This window comes from Elgaria multicarinata, chromosome 5 (assembly GCF_023053635.1).
Source record: "Elgaria multicarinata webbii isolate HBS135686 ecotype San Diego chromosome 5, rElgMul1.1.pri, whole genome shotgun sequence".
Lineage (NCBI taxonomy): Eukaryota > Metazoa > Chordata > Lepidosauria > Squamata > Anguidae > Elgaria > Elgaria multicarinata.
The window spans coordinates 23057108-23075454 of NC_086175.1; the positions used below are offsets into that span (position 1 = coordinate 23057108).

The 18347-nt window shown below is 42.4% G+C and overlaps 1 protein-coding gene across 1 annotated transcript in view; it reads left to right on the plus strand.

Annotated features, from left to right (window-relative positions):
* Window positions 1-18347, plus strand: part of UGGT2 (UDP-glucose glycoprotein glucosyltransferase 2) — an 88269-nt gene that overhangs the window by 40397 nt on the left and 29525 nt on the right. Inside the window, exons 14-23 of the mRNA XM_063126055.1 lie at window positions 598-683; window positions 3035-3170; window positions 5177-5308; window positions 6565-6726; window positions 7688-7811; window positions 7908-8006; window positions 9645-9739; window positions 12012-12218; window positions 13943-14074; window positions 15178-15305. Coding sequence (XP_062982125.1) covers window positions 598-683; window positions 3035-3170; window positions 5177-5308; window positions 6565-6726; window positions 7688-7811; window positions 7908-8006; window positions 9645-9739; window positions 12012-12218; window positions 13943-14074; window positions 15178-15305 — 1301 coding nt within the window. The remainder of the gene's footprint in view (window positions 1-597; window positions 684-3034; window positions 3171-5176; window positions 5309-6564; window positions 6727-7687; window positions 7812-7907; window positions 8007-9644; window positions 9740-12011; window positions 12219-13942; window positions 14075-15177; window positions 15306-18347) is intronic.

Here is an 18347-nt window from a genome sequence, read left to right on the forward strand (position 1 = left end):
ATAAGGACTATTTATTTAAAAATAAATAGTCTACCCAAGGCATCAACAAAATATACAAATAAAAATGCAATGAGATGGTATTATAATAAAATATTTTTCAGAGCCACAGCAGCAAAACTTCAGTAAAGCAGTAGTAGGACCAATTAAAAGCCATTTGAAACAAGTGGGTTTTCAAAGCCTTTTTCAATGTCAACTGAGGGACCAACCAGACACTCTTAGGGTTTACTGCTGAGAGGGCCCTGTCCCTGCTACCTCCCATTTTAATTGATCTTAAAGGCAGGCCAACACATAGGGTGCTGATCTTAAACTGCAGGTAGCCCTTCAAATAACCTTGCCCCAAACCATTTATGACTGTATAGGCCAAAACCAGCACTTTAAATCTGGCCTGGAAATGTACTAGTAGCCAGTGCAATTTTGTGATTTGTTCTGAACATCTGACCTCAACAAGCTCACAAGTGGCTGCATTCTACACTAGCTGAAGTTTCCAGGTCGTCCTTGGAGTCTCCCTTGAGGCTGTTAAATCTGCAAAGGCAGAGAAAAGAGAATGTACAAGAAAGATATAAGACCAATGAGTTATCTTTTCTTTTCTTTTTTTAGGTCCTCTTTATTGATCCTACTCAGGAAGAAGCAGCAGGCTTCATAAAACTTGTTGAAGTAATCTACAGACAAAAAGTTCCTATTAGGTAAATTAACACTGGGATATCAATCTGAGATTACTGTGGTGGTGGTGGTGGTGTTAGCACTTACATGCCCCCTTTATAATCTACACCCTGCTGTGTAGGAGAAAGCAGGAGCTGTGTGAAGGTCACACATGTATGTATGTATGTGTGTTGGTGAATGTACACTCTTTTAGAACTCATTAACAATTACAGTTTTTGTGAACCGCCCAGAGGGCTCCGGCTATTGGGCGGTATAGAAATGTAATAAATAAATAAACTTGGCTAAATAGACATGCAAGATCTTTATACGCTGGTGTATCATCTGAATAAGTGTCATGCATGGTGACCCTTAATTTTCAAGCATTGCTAATACATGGTTTTTCATTTGGTTCAGCTGAGAATGTAGTATTCATGAGAAGCTTCACAGGCCTTAGCTAGACCTAAGGTTTATCCTGGGATCGTCCCGGGGTCATCCTTGCTTGCTCCCGGGATTCCCTGTGTGTCATTTACATGAACAGGGATGACCCCAGGACGATCCCGGGATAAACCTTAGGTCTAGCTAAGGCCCAAGAGTGGGGAAGAACAGAGCAATATACCTTGCTTTCTCTTCTTACGCAGCCTAACAGGAATGCCTAGCAGCTGACGCTAATTTGCATGTGGTGAAAACCAAAAAGTTTGGGTTAGCTGTTCTTGTATGAGGCTATGGCATTCAAACATGACACCAAACCATGGTTTGTAAAACCAAGCTACGGTTTGTTTTTAAATCTGGATTTATGGCCCAGTTCAGACGTTGCAACAAACCATGGTTTGTTTGAACTCAAGGCAGCCAGCCTCAAAGTCGCATGCTCCCCGTTCCTCCTCCTTCATACATAAGAGGAAGAAGTTCAAAGTTACCAGTTGCAGTTTTGAACAAGCTACAGTTTCCAGTTACATCTGAATATAGGAAAGTGGTTTGTTCTAACCACAGTTAGTACAAAGAAATCAGGATCTGAAACCACAGTTCGATCCTGATTTCTTTGAACAAACTGTAGTTAGAACAAGCCAGAGTTTCCCATGTTCAGATGTAACTGGAAACTGTGGTGTATTCAAAACAGCAATTGGAAGTTTAAAACTTCTTACCCTTGTAGGAGAAGGGAAGGGGTGGAGACCTGTGAGCTCAAGGTTTGCATCTGCAACTCCTCAAAACACTAAACCTTGATTTAGCCTTAGTTCTGAACTGGGCCAATTTCAGCTCAGTAGCCAAGGTCTGTCAAGGGTTTCCAAACCAGGATATTGAATAATGATTTGAAAATGATTTGTAATCACAGTACTTGCTAACTCTAGTTTATCATTACACATTAATTCACGAACCATTAAGAAATCACAATTCTGGCCATTGCTCCATCTCAAGAGGCTGCTGCACAAACTTATAAAGCTGAGTGCTGATCAGGTGGACAGATGAAAGCACAAAAGCAGTGTAAAGCATGGGTTACTTGTAGGTTTGAAAGCTCAAACTTTGGGCATGTCTACACCATACTTTTATTCCAGGGTCATCCTTAGATCGTCCCTGTGTGTCCAGCTGACCCACAGGGGATCCCGGGGCAAGCAGGGACAACCTCTCCATTTTCCTGGGATAACCGAGACCTTGATTATCCTGATTTTGCCCACGGTCCTGGGACCGTCCTGGGGAGCGTGGGATGTGTGGCCGCCCCTCCAGGGTTGTCCCCTGCGAGTAGCGGGGCTGGGCACTGAGCTGCGCGGCGAGGCTCCGTGCCCATGGGGGTGGGGGTAGGGGGCAGTAATTTCGCCATCCCTGGGCTGGCGAGGGTGTGTGTTCGGCAAAGGGGGTGTTTTTTTTATTATTATTTTTGCCACGTGTGCACAGGACTCTTCTCAAATAAATAAATAAATAAATGAATATGACAGCCGTGACATCCCTCTTCCCTTCTGGGACATTGCACAGCCATCTAGACTCTGGGGGAGGATCGCGGAAGCAGGTACCCATCCTCCCCCCTCCCTCTACACCCTTGGGTGTAGACATAGTTGTGGTTTGTTAACTATACATAACACAAACCATAGTTTGGTGCAACATCTGAATAAAGTCACTATGAAAACCGGACAGGCCTAGGCTGTCCAACCCTATAGGTTACCTCCTTGGTTTGCCTACACAGTCAGAGTCACTAGCAATTTCATTAAAATTCTTCTAGATATTGTAACTCACTTGTGGCTCACTTTCATATTTTTTAATGTTGTCACAGTTAATTTTTGCTGTCAGAATGTTAGCACATTAGATATGCTTTTGTGTGTGAAGGCTGAAGCAACAAGTTTTAATCTGTTTTTAATGTCATTTTATAACCTTTGCTATTCTTACAGTATTTTTTATTATTCCTGAACAGAATTGGATTTGTTTTCATTGTAAATACTGATGAAGTGGTTGATGGAAATAAGGACGCAGGAGTAGCTTTATGGAGAGCTTTTAACTTCGTTGCAGAGGAACTGGATATCCCTGAAGCTTTTGCCGCCATGATACATGTTAGTGCTTGAAAACAGATAAAAATTATGTTTTATTCCAGGTTGCCCTTGCTTTCCTACAGGTACAATGTAGCCACAGGATAGTACATTTTTAAATTTCAAGGATATGATTATGCATTTATCAAAGATACTTCTTTTCTAGCCAGTTTTGTTCTTATCTTAAGCTTGCTTGAGAAAAATGAATGTTTTTAGCAAGTGTATGTGTGAGCCTGAATGGGCCAGAAATCATTCATTTCAACTTCCTTCCCAAAGATAGGAACTCCCCCCTCAAACACACACACACAATTTAGTTTAGTTGAGACATGCAAGCAAAAAGCGGCAGATAGCTTCTACCAGAGGTGGGCAGAAAGTAGATCTCAAGATGTTTTTGCCTTCAACTCCCAGCATTCCTGACCATTGGCCATGCTAGGGGGGCTTCTGGGAGTTGAAGCCCAAAACATGTGGAGATCTACTTCCTGCCCTCGCTGCCATAAGATGACTCAAGTAAGCAAGCAGGGAGATACGTATATGTGAAGGCAAAGAAAACCCAGAGGGACACTCACTGCCCTGGGAGTGGTGGGTGGGGTTAGGGTTTCCTTTTAGAACTCAAGTATTGTTAAGCCTAAAGTAGGAAACTAAATTCCAGCAGAGGCTGAACCTGGGTAGTGATGAGAAATGTAGATGTGCCCATATTTTGAAAGCGTCTGAAAATACAACTGCTAGTATTGTAATGCCTTTATGGCCCCATTCAGAAGACACCTAAAACCACGGCTTTAACCATGGTGGTTAAGCCAGAAAGCTTTAACTTATTCACCGTGGTTAAAGCCATGGTTTAAGGAGTCTTCTGAACACAGCCTGGCTCTGGCTTAACCACCATGGTTAAAGACGTGGTTTAAGGTGTCTTCTGAATGGGGCCAAAACATAAGGTCTAATCCGGCTGTTGTTTCCTTTTATGTTCAGATCGCGTGTCTCAATCTTAACAGGACGTAAATCAGGGGAAAGTAACTGGCCCAGATAATGTTGGACTGCAATTCCCATCAGCCCTAGTCAGCATAGCCAATGGTGAAGGATGATGGGAGTTGCAGTCCAACCACATCTGGAGGGGCACAAGTTGCCATCCCTTCCCTAAACGGACTTTCCCACCAGTTGGGTGGACTTAAAGTTCAGGACAGAAAGGGCAAAACAGTAGACAAATGGATTTAAGGGAGTGGATGCTACCTCGCTGAACGGCAAGGGTGGAAATTCAAGGTGCTTATGTGGGGGTTTGAAGCGAAACCTTCTGACCCTATCAATCAAAACCGAAACAGCTGAATTTATTGTTGTTGTTTTTACAAAAAGGATAGTTCTTTAATTTTATCCAGCTCTTTCTCAAAGCCAGCAGCATTTTGTGCTCCCAAAGCTGTTCTAGGGAGACTGTTCCAAGATTGTATGCTAGTAATAGAAATCACTCCATTTCTAACTTTATTAGTGGCTGATTTATAGCTGTGAGGTTTTGCATCCCCTTCCTCCCTCCCCCACCCCCATCTTAACTTTTAATAGCTCTGCTCGCTGTGCTTTGAGATTTCTAACATGACTACATGTTTAGCAGTTCACTCGTATTTTTGGTCCTCCAGAATAAAGTCAACTACAAGACAGCTTTATTATGTAAATATTGCCTTGGTTGCTTGACTCATTTCATGGCTGGGTACTGGAAGGACACGAGATGGATGCACGTAATTGTGTGGGAGAATAAATGCTAGTTTTATTCTTTTCCCCCGTATCTTTCCCTTTCCCTTAGTGCAGAGAAGTGAATATGATGGATGGATTTTAAGAGAGAGTTCATTGAAGTTTAATTGGTTAAAGGTATTAAAGTGTACTGTCTTTTGGTTACTGCTGAAAACTGGGTAATAACATAAACTAGATGGGTCTGTGATTGGGTGACAGGAGCCTTTAAAACCCACTCGCAGTGTGGTAATAAAAATTTAATATAATATGAATACATCAGTAGAATGGGTTATCTCATTTCTTTATCTCTCTCTTTTAATTAGATGTACCGTGAAGTAAAAGATGGAGGTGTCCTTTCTGTGAAGCATGTGAAGCGTGTTCTTCTCAGTGTATTTCCTAATGCTGACATGCAAGATATTCTGGGCATTCATTCCTACTATGATGAAAAGAGAAAGGTAGAAAGAGTAGAGTTGCAAGATGAAAATATCTTTCACACAAATCCGTCAATGTGTTTGGCATTGAAAATTGCAGTTTGGGAGATTCAGTTTTTCCTAGTCCCCAATAACAGTCGCCTATTTCACAGATTGATTGCCTTGTAGTATCAGTACAGCAGCATGGATTGGCGCTGTAATGTCACTGTAGTGACCATCAGAAGTGTCAACATGGCATTTTTAAAAGGTTTCCGGTGTCCAGGGGTCAAGCAAGGCAGCGAAATAGCAAATGATACAATCCTATACCACTTCCTGGGTGGTAGTCTCTATTGAACTCATGGTGACATGTATAGGATTGCACTAGCAGCCCCAATGAACTTACTTCTGAGTAGACATGTATAGGATTGCGCTGCTAGTCCTCCTCCATTGACTTATGTAAATTCAAATGAATACTTGGATTTATCAGTAAGCAGCTGAATTGGCAGCTAACGTTCTGGAGAGTGGAGTTACCCCAGAGGTGCAAAGCCTCAGGCCCTCTGGGGTCCAAATCAGGCCCTCTGGGGTTCTCCAGAAGACAATGTCCCCATCTCCTGGCTCCATCCCCTTTCTGCCAACCACCAGCCGTTTGGTGGTTCCCCCACTTTTGTGCAGTTTCTTCCCCCCCATTCTAAAAAGTTGGAATGACATTCCCAAGCCTTACTGGCAGCAAGATATTTAAGCGATAGTATGCTGGTGGTGTTTTGGCCCTGCCCCTTTTGCCTTCAGCCCCGCCCACCAATGGAAAGTGGTCTCCAGAGAGTTTCTCTGAAATGGAACTTGACCCTCAAGCTGAAAGAGGTTCCCTTCTCTCCCACCCCAAGTTACCTTGTCCCACTTGCCTGTGATGAAATCCTCCCACGTTGATGGCAGTGTGTCTCTCTCTATGCGTTCCTATTGCAGTTATACATGACTCCATAACTGGAGCGCAAACATTCACATGCCATTGGCTAGGCTGCAACGCTCCAAGTCTAAGCAAAAGTTGGAGTCCTTTTGAATGTTTGATCACTTTCATACGCTGTTTCAGGAAAGTGTGTTCTCATCTGGCAATTAATAGCTTTTTTTTGTTTTGTTTTCAGAAATGGCTTTCTGGGAAGTGGTAAGGGAATAATACATCACTTTGCACCCCTCTGTCCCGACCAACAGTACAGGGATGTTTGTGCTCATTGTCTCTTGATATCTAATCACTTCTTTTCCCCAGTCAACTACATTCTGTGTAATTGTGACATCCCTGATCCATCTAGGCAGGAGCAGTGTTTTATAAGAAGTCTGGCCTGGGTCCATTGCCTCAAGCTCTCTTTAATGGTGTGCCCTTTAACAGAAAAGAGCTGAATGTTGCAGAGTTAGGGACCTCTCTGCTGAAGATCATGGATGCCACAGAGTCCTTTCAGCGGGCAGTGTTCATGGTATGTTTAGCATTATTTATTTGAAAAAGAATGTGCAGTGAAATATCGGCTAGTAGATTGCTTCAGTCGTGCTTCTATTCTACATCTTCTATAATGAGGTGGTTTGGAATTAATGTTGTGAAAACCTAAATGGCATCATTATTTTAATTTGCAGTCATGATTTTGAAACCTAATATATAATGATTATCCATGCTTTAGAATTTAACTAAGCACTTGTTAATCTTTGAGACGCTTGGAGCCACAGTATGAAGATGAATATTGGTAAGAAAATGTGGATTGGATAAGAGACGTCATCTCTTTCCACATGTTCTTTTTCTAAAATCTTTTTCTGTAGAAGGGTTGCATCGTTTATTAATGATAATTAAAAAAAGACTGTTCACGTTGAAGACTATGTAAAGGGGGAGACATGCTCAGATTTGGCCCTGATGTTCAAGTCGGTGCTGAAACCCGCTCACCCACGTTTATGTCTGTTACGGCGCTGGGACTCAGGCAGCCTTCGGCATCTAGCAGGGTGGAAAGTAAAGAGGCCTGAGTTCCCAAGACCAGAGCCTGGAGGGCAGCAGTTGGGTGGGCAAGCAGACAATGGAAGACAGATCAGTGTTCACAGTGTGACCTGGAAGCCTTTATAGTCCTACCAGGTCATGGGGAGCCAATGATAGAGTTGCTCCGGGGCCTCAGAGAACATCATAACCTAGAAAACTCTGCAACCAGCAGATGGCTCATCAGCTTGGTTGTCAGGAAGCACTTATCTGATGAATGCTGCCTCTAGTCTTGGCAGCTCCTGACGGTATTCTGGCTGGGAATTATGAGAGTTGCAGTCCAACATAACTGGAGGGCACCAGGTTGGGAAAGGCTGTCTTAGAATGTATGGAGCTTTGGGTAAGAGCATGAACTGCGTTACAATCTAAAGTTACCAAATGGTGCAGAAATAAGAGTGAAACGTGAGTCGTTGTGCCTACAGGGCTTGCTGAATGATCATAAAGATGCGGTAGACTTCATCATGGAGCAACAGAATGTCGTTTCCCATATACATGACAGAATTCTTGACACTGAGAAAAGATACCTGAACTTTGCATCATCATCAGGTTAAATCAAGCACTGCTTTCTATTCGGCTCTTTCTTTTTGCTCCTTATTTTGTTTCCCTATGTGATGTTAACAAGCCACCTTTTAATTTTTGCAGTTCCTATAGATACGAATGATTTCTCAACGTTTTCTTTCCTGGACTCTCAAGATAAGACTTTTTTTGTTTCAGAAAACATGAAGTATGTGACAAAGAAAGGTAGGTTTTGTTTTATCTCCCTGCTAATTTATGTAGTATTATTGGTTGTGCGTTCCTATAACCAGGCCTGGTGAAGACATATTGGTTAACCATGGTTAGTGTTTACCATGGATTCAGTTATTTTCTTAATCCTGGTAAAACGTCTCAGATTTACAGTGAAATACTGGTTCAGCTTGCTAAGCTAAATCCTGCTCCCAGAGGTCAGGTATCATTTACTTAACATGCAAGTGGGGAATCTGTATTCGTAAGTAACCTTAGGGCAGCGGTTCTCAACCTGTGGGTCGGGACCCCTTTGGGGGTCGAATGACCCTTTCACAGGGGTCGCCTAAGACCATCGGAAAACACATATTTCCGATGGTCTTAGGAAACTGTATTGACTGAACTATGTCATGTATCATCTTTTGTATTATTAAAGCTATTGTTACGTATTATTTTCATTATTAGCAAACCATCCCATGACAATGGATCGTGTAGAGAAGAACGAAAATAATTTTATGGTTGGGGGTCACCACAACATGAGGAACTGTATTAAAGGGTCGCGGCATTAGGAAGGTTGAGAACCACTGCCTTAGGGCTTACTTATGATTACAAACCAACAGATGATTTTGTAAAGAGAACTTATTTAGTTGCTAATATATTTAGTTGTTTGTTTACTGTACTTTTCTTTTAAGGCAGGTATGTTTTGGGGCTAATATTTGGCTCTAAAGGGTACTTTACTTCGGTGCTCGCTGCTACGATGAAGTCACTGGATCTAAATATTAGTTATCTAAATATGTTAGATGCTACTTTATCTGCATATTGCAATTCATGTAATAATACTTATTGTGTGATTGTAAAAATTGCTTTAACTATTACTTTTTAAATTGGCCTGGTTCAGATACAATATTACCAATCAATGGGGATAGCTACCATGGATAGGAGATTGGGCACTTGTCCCCTATCTTGTTTGGCATTCTTCACTCTTTACATTTTGGAGCTAATCATAGTGCAGTGTTATATCTGTGCCAACATTTATGGTAATGATGGTTATGTACTGCAAATCCAGGTTACAACTAACTACGGTTACAGTTAATATCCATGAAAGATGTATAGCTGCACCATGGTTATCTCTGAAAAGAGGCAGAGCCAGCGTGGGTTGGGTGGGGGCAATTCGTATGCAAGAAGGGAGGTAATACATGTATCTATGGCATGCTCCAGATTGCATAGTGATGATAAAGAGATCAGGAATGCTGGGTTGGGCTCTGAGCCATATTTAGAAAACAGTTGAACAAGTGAGGGTGGATGTCAGAGGATCCAGGAGCCTTTTGATTTGAGGCAGGGATCTTAACTTGGTAAATTTCCCAGGACAGCATCCCTTGTGCCCCTGTTTTCAAAGTAGTAGAGGCTAGCATACCATGAATTAACTCAGATGCCTTAAGGAAATACTCTCATCCTTCTCTTGATAACGTGGGGTGAAAGATGCTGCACAGCACGTTTCTTCTGTATGTAGTGTGCTTACTAGCATATTTTTAAAGAGGCATGGATGCAATGCAAGGATCCATATTTCCATTCTGCCACTGCACTTTTCCCATTCTGTTCACCTATCTTACATGTAAGTCAGTGAAAAAGTTTGACCTGCGTTATTTTTTGTTTTTTCAGATGATGATGTAATATATCCAGTTACCATATGGATTGTGGCTGATTATGACAAGCCAAATGGGAGGCAGTTGCTCTCTAATGCACTGAAACACCTGGTCAGTTCCATAAAGCTCCCTAATACCACATAATGTGAAAGCTGGTGAATGCTCTTTTCAGCACGTCTTTGGTGAAAAATGGTGACGGCAATATAAATAGTGGCAGATATATTTATTCGCTAGAAAATGGCTGCAGCTAGATTACTATCTTACCACCTTTCCCTAAAATAACAGTTTTAAGAAACAAAACAAATTAGTGGAAACATTAATTACTAAATGATTCTCGAACCTGGCAATAATTTTGCATTTCTAATATACCTTGAAAAGAGTCTTGCCAATGAGAACTTGGATTAAAGAAGCCAAAGAGAGTCCCACATAGGCGAAAGAAACAGGGCCAGATGAGAGAGACTTATTGGCTTTGACGGTTCTGTATCATCTGTAGTTGTGCAAGCTCCCTTTCCTTCCTAAAACATTCATTTTACTGTAAAATGCTTGCATTTTGGTCAGGACCAGAACCCTTCCTTATTAAGAGTGATTTCCAATAAGGAAATGGAGATGATCCAATCCCCACGCAGGGTTGTACATGCTCATTTCTGCAAGTAAGGGCCGTTAGCTAAATAAATAATTTTAAAACCTCCTGGTATTTTCAAAGTAAATAACCGCCCTTTAGACTGGTGTGTGCTAAACTGATGTTTTCTTTAGCCTTTCATAATGTCAGGGAGAAAAACATTGCCCGCTTGAGCTCTCAAAGATAAGCTGGCATCTACTAGTTGGATCGAGACAAATTTAGTCATGCGAATAGTCTAGTTGAAATCAATGGGGTAAGTCAGTCATGACTAATTTCATTCCCATTGATTTTGGTGTGACTAAAGCATGACTCAGGCCAGATATGCACCAAGCAGGATATAACACGTTGAAAGCGGTTTGAAAACGATATGTTGAATGTATCCTGGAACCCAACAGTTGTCAATACCATTAAAAACTGTTGTAAAGCAGTAGTGCAGATCCTTCCTTAATTTGGATCCAACCCTATATCTTTAAGCTAGTCAGCTACCAGTGCTGTTACAAAATATCCAATATGAACCAAGTGGGCTAGGCTTGTTAAAATTGCGTTTTAAGTACGAACAACCAAATATTAGGTGTCTACGTTTTCTCTGATGTGGCTTGTTTTGTGGTAAATAAAAGGCTTTTAGGGTGACGTATGGGCAGATTTTGCCAAACCTTAGTTATGACTTTCCTCCTTTTCTGTCTCTCTTTGTACTAATTAGTCCAATGCAACTTGATATTGACTGCTCCCACCATAATGGTTCCAAATGCCCCTTGACTGACATGAGTTGTCATAAGGTTGAGCCTTTTGGATATTGAGATTGGGTACCCTGGGGTGGTGGCAGTTAGGTCTCTATATTGCCCCGATGCCCTATTTGTAAGCTCCCTACAAATAGGGTTGGAAACAGGTTGCTAGACAACAGGGAACCTCGGTTTGATGCCATTCAGCTTTCCTTGTTCTTATATTGCCATTCTCTGTAAATAGCCCTGAGATTCACCAGCCAAAGTCTGGCGCAAAAGACAGACGTTTGAGATTAAAGAGTTTTGAGCCCAGGAATTTATTTCAAGTACCAGAACTGAACGGAGCTCAGAGTCTTTCAACACAGAAAGTGTACTGGTTACCCCAAGCTTTCTTTATTTCAGCAGTATGGTTTGGGGTAAAGGGTAATTTTATTGCTGGTATCATTAAACAACAGGGAATCAGAAATCCTTCCTGATCTACTGCAAATCATCTTACCAGTAGATCCAGATCTGCCCACTTCTGATCTACCTAATTTCACTTCCTGAAAGACACAACTGTATGTTTATCTTAATAGCAGCATAAAGTTTTGCAGACAGCACAACTTGAAGGTAGTTTATTTATTTTTAGTATAAAGTGTCAGTTACTTTACAGATTAACACATGCAAAAAGGGAATCTCAAATTTATGGAGAAGTGGAAACCTTTGATTGAATATTGGAAAAATAATAATTACGACATTTACTATCTCCTGCATTATTGGTGTAAAAACAAGTAGTAAGTGATGCTTTGTGTTATTGACTCTATTTTTATATTTAATTTAACAATAAATTTACATATGCAGTGTTATGTAGGTTCTTTTTCATCCTATAGCTAGTATTTCTTATATAGTTTGATGTGACATTGATAGTAACTTAATGTTTATGTTGCTTGTAGATAATGTTTTCATGTATATTATATGTGTGAAAAATAAAAATAAATAGTTACATAGAAAAAGTAAATTAACCATATTAATAAGCAAGCATGTAAGATCTGTCTTTCTTTTACAGAAAACTAGCAGTCACATCCAGCTTGGGATTGTGCATAACCCTTCATCAAAAATAACGGAAGATAGCACTGTCATTGCAAGGGCAATCTTGGCAGCTTTTTTAACCCAGAAAAACACTAGTTTGAAAAACTTTCTCAATCAGATTCTTAAGGAGGAGATAGCAAAGAGCCTTGCCTCAGGAACTAAAATCAAGAAGTTTCTCCTTCCGGTTAGTAGTTGTTCATTGTACTCTTGGCTCTTTGCATTTGTTGAACATACAAAACCCTTCCTTTAAATGATATTGCTGGATGCCTTGAATGGTATTTAATTGTCCATTTCAATAAGGTGATGGTGTACTCTTGTACATTCAATCAAATTGCTGATTTCTAATTGTTTTTCTTGTGAAGAATAAATAGTCACATTTTGCACAGTTGTAAAGCTACGTGTTGCTTACCAGTTTCAGCCTCCTTTTGTAAAGATGGGATGCCTTATCTACGCTGGTTGTCTATTCCTAAATACAGGAGAGCCAGACTTAATGTTCTTCCCTCCAAACTTTTGGAGGGCAGATTTAATAAAATTCCAGTGCTCAACAGATGCTGCCCCTGCAACAATAGTGAAGTGGAAACTGTATCTCATGTTTTACTGTTTTGCAGATTTTATCTAGGGGCTAGAAATGATCTTCTAAACCCTATTTTACAATTTTATCCTGGTCACCCAACTGAATTCTTAACGTCTCTTTTACTTTGTAATATAGACAAATCAACCACTGAGCAAGTGGCCAAGTTTTTGAACCTGGCCATTTCTTTTAGATCTTCTATGATCACTTGACTTTTAATAGTTAATGGTATGTTCAGTTTGCTGTATGTAAATTTTTTATCTGCTGGAATGGTCTATTGACCGCAATAAACTGTTGTTGGGCAGTTTCAGCCATGCTACCGTAGACCCGTGGCTTCAGCTGCACATTCATTGTGCTGTTGAGTGGAACAACCAAAAGGTGTACCATTTCAGGATGTTGGGAAGAGAGTGTGGCCTCATCTACACCAAGCAGGATACAGCACTATAAACGGTAAGAAAGCAGTATATAAAAGGCAGGAGCCACACTACTGTTTATAGCGGTATTGAAGTGCACTGACAACAGTTGGGGCCCATTGACACATACCATATACCACTTTCATGCCACTATACCCTGCTTAGTGTGACTCCTGCCTTTTATATACCGCTTTCATAGTGCAATATCCTGCTTGGTGTAGATGAGGCCAGTGTGTGACATTTTGAATAAAGCACTTGGAAAAGCAGTGTCTGTTGCAAGGCTGGATTGTATATGATTTCCCTTTGGGGAAAGGTTTATTTATTTATTTATTGCATTTATATACTGCCACATAGGCGAAGCTCTCTGGGTGGTTTAGATGTGTTCAGGGCTGGTGCCAGACTATTTTGCGCCCTAGGCAGGTGAGCTGCTTTCACCCACCTACCCCACCCCCACCCCAGTGCACCTGGGCATGGGATGCCATCTCGCCCACCCAGCCGAAGCAAAGCCAGGACGCTGGGGCGTCCAGCCGGAAGCTGCTCTGGGAGAGCCACTTCCGGGTGCGCCGTTCCGAAGCCCCCCACCTGCCCCCCCAACCCAGCGTTCTGGCTTCGCTTCGGTGCCCACCCAGCTGAAGCGAAGCCAGGACGCTGGAGTGGGGGGGGCGGGCGTGGCTTCATTTTGGCTGGGGGGGGGGCGCCCAGCCTAAGCGAAGCCAGAACAGTGTAGTGGGTGGGCGGCTTCGGAACGGCACACCCGGAAGCTGCCCTCTCAGAGCCACTGTGGGAGAGCGGCTTCTGGGTGCAGCGTTCGGCACCCCCCTTACCTTGGCACTCTAGGCGGTCGCCTGAGTGGCCTCTATGGTAGCACCGGCCCTGGATGTGTTTTGTTTAGTTTTTTCTGACCTGGGGTTTTATCTGTTCTAGGCCATGGATGGCGATGCTTTTGAGAAGAAATACAACACATTGGGCGTAGAACTAATTCAGGCTCACCAGATGTTTTGCAGGGAAGTCCTTAAGCTGCTTCCTGGCGAAATGGCTGTTGTTAGTAATGGCAGGGTAAGTAAAGAGACAGGCTGCTGTTCACTGTCTTGGTGAATGGTTGTTTCCTCTGTTTGAACTCATTTGCAGGGCTAACGTCACTGTATTCTTGCATGCAGCTTAGCGAGGAAGAAGCAAGGAAATATGTGAAAAAGGCTCTGTTCCCCACTGCTCTCCATTCTCAGTCTTTTGGATAGCACCTCCCCCTTGGACCAGGAGGTGGGGTCAAGCTCTTCCTTTGACTCCTCCAAGGGAGGAGCCTCTCAAAGCGTCCCCTCTCCCTGCAAGCTCACCTCTGTCTCCTTCTTTACCTCATTCTTCTCTACCTTCTTTCTCCTCCACCCTCAGTACAGCCTATTCAGGAAAGGCCCCCCTGAAGGGGTTCTCCTCTCTCCAGCTAAGGCTTTCCCCCCTAGGCCAGTGCAGAGTGTGGCTAAGAAGGCAAAGAAGGGAAAGGCTGTCAGCACCAGCAGCATTTGCTTCTGACTCCCTCACCACTACGCAAGGCAGAGAGCAGGGATATTGTTATGGCACCAGCTATGATGCAGCTAACCTGGAGTGGTGGTGACTTTAGGTAAGCAGTGAATTGCACAGTAGATGAGGCCACTATCTAGGAAAAAGCTCTTTTCCATCTGATGGAAATCCTAGGATTCTTGAGGCTACGGGTGGAGCAGGTCCAGGACCGCTTCCCAGCCCTTTATGTCCCCAGCCAGATCAGAGATCGAGTTGTCAGAGGGAGAGATGTACCAGGGAGTTTTGAGGTGGGGCTCTCCTATTCCTAGCTGACGTATCCCCTGTGTTGTTGACTATGGGCTCTTGTCCTCACAGGGAGGTCCAGGCACAGTAACCCACAGTCTGCGAATATCAAGGTTGGAACACCACAATGTGCTTTACGTGGGGCTCCCTTTGAAGACTGTTTTGTAACTTCAGCTGGCTGGCGAGGTTGTTAACTGATACTGATAGTACAGAATATACCTTGCCAGTGCTTAGACCTCCACCAACTACCAGTCTGTTTCTGGCACAATTCAACGCTGTTTGCCTTGACCCTTGAAAAGCAAGGTGCAGCCTGTTTTCCCCTCCCCTGAGTGTTAACATCAGTGCCTTAATTTCTGTTTGTACAGATAATAGGCCCTTTACATGCAAATGAATTAAATGCAGAAGACTTTGACTTGCTGGAGAAAGTAACACTGACTACAGCGGCTGCGAAGGTTAAAACCCTTGTCAAGGAAATGGGCGTTGGCAGTAAACGGTAACATTTCTGATTTTGGTGCAGGGGAGGTTCCGTTAAAATAACTTGTGGGATTTTACTAGGTGTCTCACTAGCCAAGAGCAATGCAAATTCGTTCCTTTAGATCCAAATCTGTTTGACTTTTTGCTCTCAACTAAGGCTGCAATCCATTTCCCTGTGAGAGTAAGTCCCATTGAACTCAGTTGGGATTCTTGAAAATTGCAATGTAATGAATTTGGTGAGTTTCCCTGAGAGAAAGAGAGAGAGAGACTTGCACTGTTGAAAACCATTAATTTCTAGTAACTCTTACTTCAAAAAGTGATGGCATCCTAAGCTGAAAACCCATTTAAATATCTCAAATCATGAGATGGGATGATGATAGTAGGTGCTGCCTAAGGAAATAAATTGCAGTGGCTTATTTGGTTAGTAGAACCAAAGTCTAAGAAGACCTTCAGACAACACGCTAAGCCACAGTGGTTAAGTATTTTGAAGTAAACATGGCTTAGCATGTCCTGTGAACCATGACTTAGCATGTCATGTCAACCATTCCTAACCATGGTGACTACATAACCACAGTTTAAACATGCTCATCAACCATTTGCTACGAAAGGGCTAGTGGGCTCAGTAAAATATCTGTGTAATTTTTTTAAAAAATGTCTCTATTACCGTATTTCTTCGATTCTAAGACGCCGATTGTAAGACGCACACTAATTTCAGTACCACCAACAGAAAAAAAGCTTTGATTCTAAGAAAAAAGAAACGCACCCGCGATTCTAAGACGCACCCCGTTTTTAGAGATGTTTATATGGGGGGAAAAGTACGTCTTAGAATCGAAGAAATACAGTACTACTGTCTCTGGTTGAAATTAGAAGGCATGGTCACCGCTAGGGTCAGGGGATAAGCATCCTGGTGCCCTTTAGATGTTTTGGACTACAACTCCCATCAATTCCACCCAGCATGGCCAATGATCAGGGATCTTGGGAGTTGTAGTCCAAAACATCTGGAGGGAAGGTGAAGGCAAGATGACTAGGCCAGTTTGCAGAAAGATTTTAGTTCAGTGGCTCTTGGAGTGCTTTAATTTTTTTTATTTATTTTCATTTCATGGACTGCAAACATTACTTTTCTTAGATAAATTAAAAAAATCTTTGTTTTTTGTCTGCCTTGGGAATAGGCATATAGCTCTTCAAGATCCAATGAATGAGGGTGCTTCCAGTTAGAAGGCTCCTAGTGCTACCAATCAAAAGAACTGTGCAGCTATTTTGTCTTTTCTTCCTTAGGATACAATTCTATGCATGTTTAGACAGTAACAAATCCTATAACTCTTGGTATTCTCCAGCCAGCCATCCTGTGAACCGCCCAGAGAGCTTCGGCTATTGGGCGGTATAGAAATGTAATAAATAAATAAATAAATATAAATAAATGCTGGCAATTGTTGGACTTTTTTCTGTCTAAGCGTGCATAGGATTGTGCCCTTAATGGGGAAAAGACAAAAGTAGTGGTGTGAAAACACAGGGGATGTTGAAGATAACCTTGTCTCGTCCTCCAACCCCCTGTAAAATTCTGTGAATGAGGCAGGACGGTTGCCTGATAAGACTTGTCTTGAACTGCCCTGAGAAAACAGTACAGTAAGTTTGCAACCAAATAGTTAGAGGCTATGGATATGGAATGAACAATACAGATTGTCGTCCTGTGTGACTAAAGTGTTTTACACTTTGAATTGTTTTGTTTTTTGTGAACCGCCCAGGGAACGTCGGCTATTGGGCGGTATAAAAATGCACTTCATCATCATCATCATCATCATCATCATCATCATCATGTGGATTTCAAATCTAAATTATGGAAAGACAATTAAAATTGTGGACTACTTCTGTTTGTTTGATTCAGGGAAGAAATCTAAATTATGGAATCTAAATTACTGACTTGCAATGATGGGAGTTGTAGTCCAACACCTTTGGAGGGCACCAGGTTGGGGAAGGGCTGCTCTAAACAAAAAAAGAGAAATAGGTGGCTCTAAGTTGTTCGTCATCAGTTTTCCACAACCCCACAGTCACCTCTGCATATCCTATTCTCCATCCTGTCCTCATGGTTTATCTGCTTTGGGAGAACGAGAATTTCACTGGCACTTTCTGCCTCCTTAGGGAGGATGTGGTGTTAAAGGCTTGTTATTATTATTATTATTATTATTTATTTATATAGCACCATCAATGTACATGGTGCTGTACAGATAACACAGTAAATAGCAAGACCCTGCCGCATAGGCTTACAATCTAATAAGTTGTAGTAAACAATAAAGAGGGAAGGAGAATGCAAACAGGCACAGGGAAGTGTAAACAGGCACCGGGTAGGGAGAAGCTAACAGTATAGAGTCAGAACAAACTCAATATTTGAAGGCTATAGGGAAAAGAAAAGTTTTTAGCTGAGTTTTAAAAGCAGTGATTGAGTTTGTAGTTCTCAAGTGTTCTGGAAGAGCGTTCCAGGCGTAAGGGGCAGCAGAAGAAAAAGGACGAAGCCGAGCAAGGGAAGTGGAGGTCCTAGGGCAGGCGAGAAGCATGGCATCAGAGGAGCGGAGAGCACGAGCGGGGCGATAGTGTGAGATGAGAGAGGAGAGATAGGCAGGAGCTAGACCGTGAAGAGCTTTGAAGGTCAGCAGGAGAAGTTTATATTGGATTCTGGAGTGAATTGGAAGCCAATGAAGAGATTTCAGAAGTGGAGTGACATGGTCAGAGCGGCGGGCCAAGAAGATGATCTTAGCGGCAGAGTGGTGGACAGAGACCAGCGGACTGATGTGAGACGAAGGAAGGCCAGAGAGAAGAAGGTTGCAGTAGTCCAACCGAGAGATAACCAGTGCGTGAATGAGAGTCTTGGCAGAAGAGACAGACAAAAATGGTCGAATCCTGGCAATATTATACAGGAAGAAACGACAGGATTTAGCTACTGCCTCGATGTGAGGAGTAAAGGAGAGCGAGGAGTCAAATATAAAGCCAAGACTACGAGCTTCCTTGACCGGAGTAAGCGTGACATCGTTGACAGTAAGAGAGAATGAGAGGTGAGGAGAGGATTTAG